The sequence below is a fragment of the Labrus bergylta genome, chromosome 6, assembly GCF_963930695.1.
Source record: "Labrus bergylta chromosome 6, fLabBer1.1, whole genome shotgun sequence".
In the NCBI taxonomy this organism is placed as follows: Eukaryota; Metazoa; Chordata; class Actinopteri; order Labriformes; family Labridae; genus Labrus; species Labrus bergylta.
The window spans coordinates 21,643,017-21,653,454 of NC_089200.1; the positions used below are offsets into that span (position 1 = coordinate 21,643,017).

The 10,438-nt window shown below is 37.5% G+C and overlaps 1 protein-coding gene across 2 annotated transcripts; it reads right to left on the reverse strand.

Annotated features, from left to right (window-relative positions):
• Window positions 1-4,224: 4,224 nt before the first annotated feature.
• Window positions 4,225-7,735, reverse strand: mibp (muscle-specific beta 1 integrin binding protein). Of its 2 annotated transcripts, XM_020631846.3 has the most exons (8): window positions 7,527-7,735; window positions 6,586-6,676; window positions 6,051-6,099; window positions 5,628-5,802; window positions 5,101-5,172; window positions 4,886-4,992; window positions 4,676-4,761; window positions 4,225-4,545 (listed from the first exon to the last, which is right to left on the reverse strand). In XM_020631846.3, the coding sequence occupies exons 1-7, from the start codon at window positions 7,550-7,552 to the stop codon at window positions 4,676-4,678; spliced, it is 606 nt and encodes a 201-aa protein (XP_020487502.1). In that variant the 5' UTR covers window positions 7,553-7,735; the 3' UTR covers window positions 4,225-4,545. The 2 variants fall into 2 exon arrangements, with proteins under 2 accessions (XP_020487502.1, XP_065812069.1); XM_065955997.1 differs by lacking the exon at window positions 6,051-6,099 and having other exon boundaries at window positions 7,527-7,734.
• Window positions 7,736-10,438: the final 2,703 nt, after the last annotated feature.

The following is a 10,438-nucleotide window of genomic DNA, read 5'->3' on the forward strand; positions in this document are numbered from 1 at the left end:
CCCGTTATTTAAAAACTCATACGGCTAAATCCCTTCAAATCTATGTGTGACTATAGTTTAATTATAGTCTATATAAATAAATCCAGTAAGCTTCGTTGGCATTGCATGTGACAATATCGCCAAAGCAAATGATAGCCTATGACTGTTAAAAAATAAAGTCCAAACATTTGCATGTTTTGGAGAGAGACATTAAAATAATTTATGATCAAAACCTGTTTTAAAAATCTCAAATAAGATTTTCAATTCCCCCTTTGGTATCCAGCAACAACTACACAATAGGCCAATAAAACAAAAGCAAGAACACTACACTCAGAGGTCACAAAAGTAGCCCAGGACACATCATCATGATGACTTATTTTGTTCCATTTATACTCTATCACAGTTACTGGATGTGCAGGCAGACTGGAAGGTAATCAAGGGATTAAAAGTGTCTAAAGACTTCCTGTCTCTGCTCATGTACCAACACCACACCAACTGCCCTCTAAATACACCCACAAACACCTGCAGTCAATGGGCAATTTGTGGTGAAATAAAACCAGGAGTGAGTCTAAGAGACAGATCTAGGATTTGAGTAAGTGTTGGGACTTAATAACATGGTTCAGGTCTAGTTTGCACTGGCAGGCTGCTGGATGGGTGTCATTTCTCCAGCAAGTTGGGTTTCCTCTGTAGTGTGAACATTTGAGATCACTGAGACAGTGATACTTCCGTAACTTGTTGAAACATGATTTAAACCAGCAGGACTCTCTTCCAACATGTGGGAAGAGTCTTTACTGTGTTAAATCACAATACTTTGGCATTGCCTTGCTATAGTTTTGAATTTCCCTGAAAATTCGTAATTCATTTGAGAGTTTTTGAGTTAATTTTTAAATGTTTTTTTTCCACTGAAAGTTCATAGGCCTACAGTAAATGCATGTTTCATTTTTGAAATGTTTGTTTTCAGTTTTTTAACTGTTTACATTTAGCTGATCTGAAGGTATCTGAGGTCTCCACAGAAAACAGTCAAAAATGAAGTTTAGAAAATGTGACAAAGCTAAGGACACACAACATATGACTCGGAACACCATTTATTATTGTTGATGGTTATTGATAATTAACGAACCATCAAAGGGTGGTCATGCCTATAATTTCTTTAGGGCCACTTTTGTGTTCCTGGGCAATGCTTTTGCACCTCCCAATATTTAACATTCCCTCAGAATACCTTTGCATTACATTGCAATATTTTATCATTCCTCTCCATCAGAACAATGTCATTTTTCTGCCTAGCTGCTCCCAGTGGGGAATACCAGTATGGCTCATTGACTTTTAAATTGAAGTTAAAATGAAAGGCGGTTGATATAGTATTACTTCTTTTTTACATAGAAATGGTAGTGTTATTGGAGAAAGTAAACTTTAACCGATTCTGAGATCTAGAGGTGTCTTCAGAACAAAGCTGCATGATAATCTGTAGGATGTTGTCAGCTTCTTCCCTGACCACTGTTATCAGAACAACTGCACAGAAACAGAATTTTATTATAGCATATATTTATTCTGGAACAGAATAAATATATGCTATAATACAACCCGAGTACAAATATTTAGTTCTGCCCCGACACAGGGTCAGATTGTGAACATGTGGATTTTTAACTTGAGTTTACATGCTATGCTGACTAAGGTTTCCCATGGAGGTGAAAAAGACTTCAGTATCCTGTGACAGGAATCCAAGACATTTGTGAATCCAAATAAAGGTCATATTACTTTCCTCTGATTTTCTCCGTATACAGTAGGCCTATGTATAATGTTCTCTTGTTTTAACCCAATTTCACATTGTCTCCTTTCTTTCAGTCTTGCAAGTGATTCCCTCATGTGGTGAACGTCAGCTGGTCCTCTGTTCACAAAAGGTATTTAAGAGCTATAAAATCTAGAATGTTCCTGCAGAGTTACACTGAAATGTTCTGCATGCGCGTACATATGCAAACACTCACATCATAAAAACAGAAAATAGTCTACGTAGGAGACTGGAACAATGTTAACTTAATAGAAGTGACTTTAAACAGAGCCACACTGCTGATGGACGTGTGCTGTGAGTAATGACGTCAGGTTTGAGGAGGAAAATGTCTAGACTGGATTTGTTTTTCCTGTGAAGCAGCTTAATGCAGCCTCTGTTTCACACAGTTCAAAAGTGCAGCGTTTGATGTATGCAAACCATGCACACAAACACATCATGTTTTTTTCTTTTACAGAATGAAATGATGACCTTAAACACAGAAATCTTTTCTCTGGAGTGTTCCTTTAGGTTTATGTTTGTCCTCTATGGACAGATCCATATGTACGTGCTTTCACAGCCGCCACACATGCTGCGGTCACTTATGCACCGGGAGTCCAGGAGTCCGTCTAACAGGTGGACGTGTCATTCACAATGCACGTCCACCTGTTAGACCGTCACAACAGTCACCTTGTCGCTCCATTCACACAGCACACACATGACAGTTGATGCCGAAAGGAACTCAGAGAATTGTTGCAACTGTTATAGGTCCCTGAAGTCCTGCTGGGACTCAAAAATATCCCCAACCATTCATACTTTGGGCGAGCAGGTAAAGTCTGGGCTGATTTAGTTCGTGCTCATCTAATATAAGAGCTTTTGTTTGCCGTCAGTGGAAATAAGGAGCCCCTATGACTTCTCCTTTCTTTAGAAAACTTCTGTTCACAAGACACAAGGTATTCCCCAGGAGGAAATGAGAAATGAACCTGGCCTATTTATGAGTGTAAGGTGATATCAGCACGTGCTGTAGCCTCATGTGCTTTAAATCAAGTGCTAATAACCTAAATCATGTGGTTAGGCTTTGACCTACTCATGCTTGTACTCGAGGCAAGTGAGGGCAACTATTTTAGTTCTACATAGTTTAAAAAAGAAATCTCTCCAGGGAATTAACTGGGTAGGCCTCTCTTGGTTCTAAAATAGATGTGAGAAAGTGGTTCATATGGATTGTTTATCTGCTTTGTTTCTAGCATTTAATAATGACGTTCAAACTGTTAAATGTCAAGTTAGATTTGTTAGACATCTAATCCACTTTAGGCTCAGTCTTTTTCCAACTGTAGTATTTACAAAACCAGCTCTGATTACTATCTTCCTTATTTGTCTTTTGCATTTTTGTCTGGTTCTCATTAAAATAATCAACAATGTTGACTCATGATCCCACTAAGACATTGAGTTTGCCTCAGATGAAAGTAGTTCAGCCTAAAGGAACAATCCTTTAAAGATTGTTTTAAAGTATTTATAGAAAAGGATAAGATTGAACAGGTTGTGGATTAAACTAGTTTCTGCCATGAGTTAGAGTGTCTAAGTGCAATAACAGCAGCCTTTTCTGAAAGTTATCTGAAGAAAAGTCTGAGTGCATCATCTTTTAAAGACAATAAGACTTGTATGTTAGAAATTCAAATATAGTTTGAGTGTTGTAAAAATCCCAACCAGGCAACAAAAGGCCGTTTCAAACAGCCCACCCTAACACACAGACAAAAGATACGTAAGAAACAAGAACGTAAGATGAGCCAAGAAAAGTGAGAGCCTGCATAAATGTCCTGAGTCCATGAACACCAACCAGTCACTTCAACTCTAAACACACAACACTGAATTACAACAACTTTTGTTTTGATATAATGCATAAAATTATTCTTAATCATAAAACACTGAAGGTACAGTGGAAGTCCCATAAAACGTTCCTAATCTCATAGGAGAAAGTTCAATTTCCTCATGTTCTGTGTTGGCTAACATTAAAGTCTGCTGGTTGTCAGAACAGGTAATACAGAACATGTGGGTACTGTTATATTGAGAGAGAGAGAGAGAGAGAGAGAGAGAGAGAACTATTTCTAGAACCTGACCAGGAAATCGTCCAGTTGATAATATTGGCCAATATTAGCATATCCAGTGACTATCGGTGTCGGCTAATTTGATCACAGATATGTGCTGATATCACCGTAATAAATGTGTATGTCTTTCTGTCTGTACAGATAGGACATAGATCTAAGATATCGGCATCTGATTTTTCCCCTCCCCCCATCAGTATCAACCCCAAAAACCACATAGTCCCTAACTATTTACCCTCAAAATCCGTCAATTTCTCAGCACGAGAGAAAGATTAGTTCAAGTTTAGATGAACACAACAGGAACATGTCGGTTGGTTTATAGGCATTAAAGTGTATTTTGGGGTTCAACAAAATGTACGTTTTTCAAAATTAAAAACACAAAACTGAGATTTTTGATTTACTGTTGATCAACAGTAACTAATGAATTTATTCTTAAGAGAATGCAACAAGTGGCCCATTATAAGGCAGCAGTTTCATATAACAGTAACATACTAGTCATTGTTTCAACAACCACTTTTTAAAACAGTAAAAACAAAAATATTGATCATCTGAAGATGATAAAAAAAACAAAGACAATTATAAATTAAAGCTGAGTTGCTCCGTTTACAAACAGAATAAAATTAGAAAAAAAAAGGAAACATCGTAAAAAAAGAATCCTTGGGACTATTTACAAAATCTGTACAAGGATGGAGAGGAGTCCTCCTGCTGCAAGAAAAACAGAAAAGAAAAACACTTCAGATATGTTTTTGTACTTTATAATATTGGAAAAAAAAAAAAAAAAACTTTTTAATATCGGTAAAATTAGAGCATTTACAAACTTAATTGGTCGTCTTACCTATAAACGATTGAGTAGGTTGTTCTGAATGTCCTCATACACTTGGTTGTAGATCTCCTCTTTGTGTTTTAAACCATCCAGACACTCTGTAACAGACGACATAAAATTATGAAGATGACCAAAAAACAGAAGACACTGCTGTCAACTGAACAGTGATGTGACATGTATGCATTAACATTAACAAGAAATAGGCTCTAAGCTGTAACATACCAATATTTAAACCACATTCCTCCATTGCTCTCCTGTGCTTCAGGTACATTGGCCATACATGGCCATCGAACAGGCCGGGGGGGTCAGGCACAGTGTACTGTCTTGTACTGAAAAATAATAACACACTCTTTGAAATGAGTCATGCCAACAAAGAAATATTAGAATGTAAAAAGCTAAAAACTTTATATAAACACTTGTATTCACGTCAGCTTTACCTTCTCCTTCTCTTGCACTCTTCATAGGGAATCGTGATGTAGTAGCTCTTGTTGAACACATCCAGGAGAGGCCTAAAAGGTGACGAACAAGGTCACATGTTACAAGAGTAAAGGAGCTAAGTCATGCAACTGTGGCTTATCTGTTTCTCTGCAGTGTACTTGACATTTGTTCCTATCACAGTGTACCAATCACATCGCAGCTAGCTTTAAGGACAATTCAGAGAGCCTCTTTCTGCTGAAACTCTTATCTCTATCTGCAGGACCGGCTCTGCCAATGGTAAGCATGCAGTGTCATCACGTGACAGCACAGAAATAACAACACCCAGCCAAAGTTTGTTATTATGAATTTCCTAGAATTAGCTGGACACAAGAGACCATTAGAGAAAATTCTAGACCAACATGTGCTTACAGTGTGGGTTTGCAACAACTAATCACCTATCTTAATTAACACGTTTTATATCCAGACCTACAGTGCATGGGTGAGACAGAAACTGAAAGTCAAACAAAGTTAATGATTCTAAACGCACGGGTAGTTGTAGAGCAGGAAGCCCTCCACAATGAGAATGTGGGTCTGTTCTTCAGGGTTAGACCCGTCAGAAGGAGAAGACAGAGTGACGCCATGGGAGCGGGCAAACTTCACTGGGTTTTCAATCCAGCCTTTCACGGTGTTGGTCATGGCCTCCATATCCAAGGCTGTGATCACTGCAGGGCGAGATTAATAGAAAGGCACATGATAGAAAAGAAACAGGGAATTAGAATGAATACACATAGAGAACATGAAAAAATGCAAATGTGTTTTGTATTTTTCTCCCAGTTACGGGAGGTTTTAGTGGGATTTTTTGTTCTTGAATGGTGTGCTTGTTAAATGTATGCAATGCATCTAATGTTTGAGGGTGTTGGTTTATGACAATAAAACTATGAGTCATTGGCAGTCTTCAGTGAAGTCTTACCATCCCATTGTTTAAAGCCGTCCTCCCCGACTTCTATCTGATCAGGTTTCTGAAATAACAGTCACCAATAAAATATTGCTGCAACCTCACAGCTCTGAACACTTGCAGTTCCCACTCACATGCCAGAGTAGCACAGCCAAAAGAGAACACACAGTAGACAAAAGAGAACACAAATAGCAAAGGGCATGCACATAGAGGGCAAACAATTTCAAAAGGTACACAGGTTTAATAAAAGTGGGGGGAAAGAGACAATTCTAACACTTGAGTTGTAGAAGAGTTTGTTTTAGAATGTGTTAAAAAGCTATCGCAGTACATAGAGACTATCAATATAAAAGAAATAAGAAGGATACAAGAGAGGAAATGGACTTAAGCAATTAAGTAACAAACTATTCTACATAGACATTAAGGCAGTTCATACAGTGTGATGAACACAGCATGTGTGAAGGGAGCTTACTTTGCTTACATGCAGTGTTCATTACAGGAGGAGGTAACAATATCACAAATAAACAGATTTTCCACTATAGCTAAAACTCACCTTGAAAAAGTCATCTTGATGAACAACAGAACAGTTGGGCAAAGTCTTGATCAACTTATTTGTCAGGGTGGTTTTGCCACCATTGGTGACTCTGTCAACAAAAAGGCAAAAGTGTCAAAATAAAGATTGTTTATGTTTTACAAACTTTTTTTTTTTTAACAGCTGAAAACTAAATGTTTTCGATGAGATAACATTTAGAAAACATGTCACTCCTACAAGTTGTTCTCAAGAGGAAAAGCGGCGCACTTTGTTTACATTCAATAGTTTTTAGATTTTATCTGGTGAAAATAGTCAGATAGATTTGCTTTAACAAAGTAAAATGTTGAAAATAGTTTGTAGTGTAAGATTTCAAGTTGCACCTCTATAATTAAGAAAATGTCCTGAATACAGGGCGCTTGGCTCTGATTTAAAACAAAATAATTTAATTTAATCGTGTCATCTCCCAATGTGAATGAAAATAGAAACAATATGGTTTAAACAGTCAGCTTTATTTAGTTTCTTATTGAACTTAAGGTGAATTTCCCTCCACTTTTGAATTCAGTCTCGCGGTGAATTTCAAATGTCCCGCCTGATTTATGGCAACAAACCCGCAACAAACGAGCCAAACCGGATGTGACTTTGAACAGTCCAGTGATGATGATTTCTGGTGGGCATCTAATAAAACGTGACTAACAACCAGGCAGAGACTAATGTCCCCATTACATGTAAATATCGTATTTACCCAGAGCCTCTAGTATGTCCCATGATCACTGTAACATAACACTACACAGGATCCCACAACATCACAGATTTATTATAACAACATTCATCTCCTCAACTATCAGCGACTTCATCCTAAATGACAAACTTACACTCAAGATGGACAGTGGTGCGACTGTGTAAGCAAAGTTTTCGCAAAAACGAGCTGATTGATGAAAATAAAATAAAAATAAAAAACTTACCCGCCAATTCCTATAATGTACTTCATCTTTTTTGTTGCTTTGTTGCGAGTCCTGCTCAACTTCAGCCGAAAAAACTTTCAAGAGTGTTTCCACCCAAAGCCGAGGACACAAGTCTGAAAGATATAAATGTTTCAGAAAGTCGAAAAGAGGAGATGTTAAGTGGCTCACGCTTCTCTCTCGTTGTTTCATTCACTCTGAACGAGAGGGTCTGCAGTTCATATCACACATGCGTCTGTGACGTCATCACGCATCACAGGGCGTACTCGTGGTGGGTCGGACGCGTCGGACGTGCCATTGGGACGTATTCATGAGCTTTACAGCTCGAGCTACGGGCCTCCTTCCAGCAGCCAATCAGTGCCGGCAGAGCAGCCGCCACCAGCCAATCACAGCCCGCGAACTTTCAGACGTTTACATTATTTCACAGCAGCTGCTCTTGTCAATCACAGCGATGGATGACCAGCGACGCATACTTTTCCATTAAGCAGTTAATCCACCTGATGACCATGTAACTGTGGAAAACTACCTCTGATGGTGTCCTATTGATACATTAGATTACAGTTCTGTTCTGTACTGATGTCTACCAGTAAACCAACTTACTTATGGCAACAGGGCTTAACATGGAGTCGAGAGATATTAAGATGATAAATATACATCAGTAGAAGTGTTATAACAGCAATCTCCTTTGATCAATATTTACTTGATTTGTATTGAAGAATATGTGGAAACTAGAGAGCCAGAACAATTGTTATTGTAATCAGATAAAAAAGTTGAGTAAAGAGTGTATCAATAGTTGTAAAACAAAAAATACCATTATATCTTGGTGGACACATTTATAGTCTCTAAGAATTCACTTAATAAATAAAATGTAATTGCACTACCTTATGAGGAGGTCCTAGTTCACAATTATACAAGATTATTATAACATGAATATTAATATTAAAGGCCTAATCAAAATGTAAGTTTAACTTATTGTTCCCAATAAGCAGTTCTCTTTTCATGGTTTTATTATATAATATAAATCAGATAGTTAACCTGTATTTAGTATTTAGGGTTTAATAATGTATGGAAAACACATTTTTATGTGGAGCCAATTTAAATAACTTTACAGTACGCTGTGTTGTGAAGACTTTTGTTCCTGCCTAATAACATCATATTTTATGAACTGCTATTTTCTAAGAAGATTTTTGGCTAAAAATAAAATATTAAGTACAACAGTTAACAAAAAAATGAAATGTAAGGTACAATAGTTTCCTATTAAATTTAGTGAAGTTGTAAGAAGAAGTAGGTTATAGTATTTAGAAGCCTAGGCTAATAAAAAAAAACAGACTCACAAATACCTAACATTTTACCCAATTTAAGTACAGTAGGCTCTAAGAAGTATGCTCATAATGTTAATGTGTGATATGTGATAGTGGGATATTTTTCAATAACACTGACTTGACACAGTGACTGACTTGAATTTCACAGGTGTACTTTTATAATCACCCCAAAGGTGTTCAATCAATTCTCTTTCATAACTTCATACTGACAAGCACACTTTGAACAAATATGCTGACCACCATTGTAAACTTACATGTGTAGGTCAGGAGGGCAGTGAGCCGGCAAGAAGGAGCCGAAAATTAGATGGAAACCGACTATCTGCATGGCCCATGTTTTAAACTATAAATGTAACAGCTGAGGTTCAAGTTAAAGTTATTATCAAGAATAAAAAAAATACTTTTTTGATCATATATAGTAGGTTTGACTGGTACCAAAATGTGTGATGGTAAATCACACAATGTATAGTTCATTGCTTATACACAGCGTGTGACCAGCATGTCTATGTGTCCATCTGTAATATGAATCCTGTCACAGACGTCAGGGGACACGGGACAGCCTTAAGGGTCTCTCTCTCTGTTACTTCAAGTGTTTTAGGAGAGAAAGGTGTGACAAATGACTCACGTGATCATCTATGTGTCTATGTGGAGGTCACAGGACGGCAGAAGCTATTCTTGCTTCACCAATTTTTTTCTGAAATGCCACTATTAAGCATCCACTGATTGCATTTTCATCAAGTGGTCACAATATTGGGAATATGAATACGAAAATAAACCTAGTACAATTTCATTGAATTAACAGTGAAATTGTACTATAGGCAAGTAGTGAGGAACCCAAATGCGGGCATAGAGGCAGGTATGGTAGCAGGTAATGGAAAACAAGCTCATATGTAGGCAGGCAGGTCCGGGACTCAACAAAACTCTGAAACTCAAACCAGGATTAAACTAGACACAGGAAATTGTCCAGTTTGAAGTGAGGTTGAAAAGAGGAGGAAAGATACTATGTGAGCAGGTGGGTGGGGATAGGGACGGAGGGGGCGTCTGAGGACATCTTGTGGAGAGATGGAGAAATGAAGGGACCACAGGACGTGGGGACCAGTTAGGACGAACGAGGTGCCAGACTGTGATATGTTGAACAGATGTAAAGCTCTTAAAGGCAAAACTATAATTTTGAACTTAGTTGATTTGTCATCTTGTGTTTTGGATGTCCTTTTACTTTCTGAATTAACATTACTTTCATAAATCCCGACTGAGTCATTAAAACTTTTTTCAAAGCACATATTTTCAGCTGTCATGGCAGGTAGGTGGAACAAACAACTTGATTTATTTCAGCATTTATTGCAGTTCAGTGCAATAACTAATGTTGCCTCACTTGTTTTTGACAAATTAGACGGTTGAAAAGGAGCAAAAATAATAATGGTGAAAGCATAATAAATAAGAAAAGGTAACCCTTCAATTCTAAAGATTTTGGTTTTCTGGATGCAGCTGAAAACCTAACTAAACTGCTGTTAATAAAATTGTGACAAACTCACTTGCAATCAGCTGTTCGTTTACACATGCATGAATATGAGGCTCTTACTACATATATATTAATAT

Bases quoted from the DNA above. Each gene is read 5' to 3' on its own strand.
- mibp (XM_020631846.3), bottom strand. From the start codon at position 7,552: ATGAAGTACATTATAGGAATTGGCGG. The intron at 6,100-6,585 runs GTGAGTTTTAGC...CTGTTATTTCAG, and splicing joins ATCAAGATGACTTTTTCAAG to AAACCTGATCAGATAGAAGT. The intron at 4,993-5,100 runs GTAAAGCTGACG...ATTATTTTTCAG, and splicing joins GAGTGCAAGAGAAGGAGAAG to TACAAGACAGTACACTGTGC.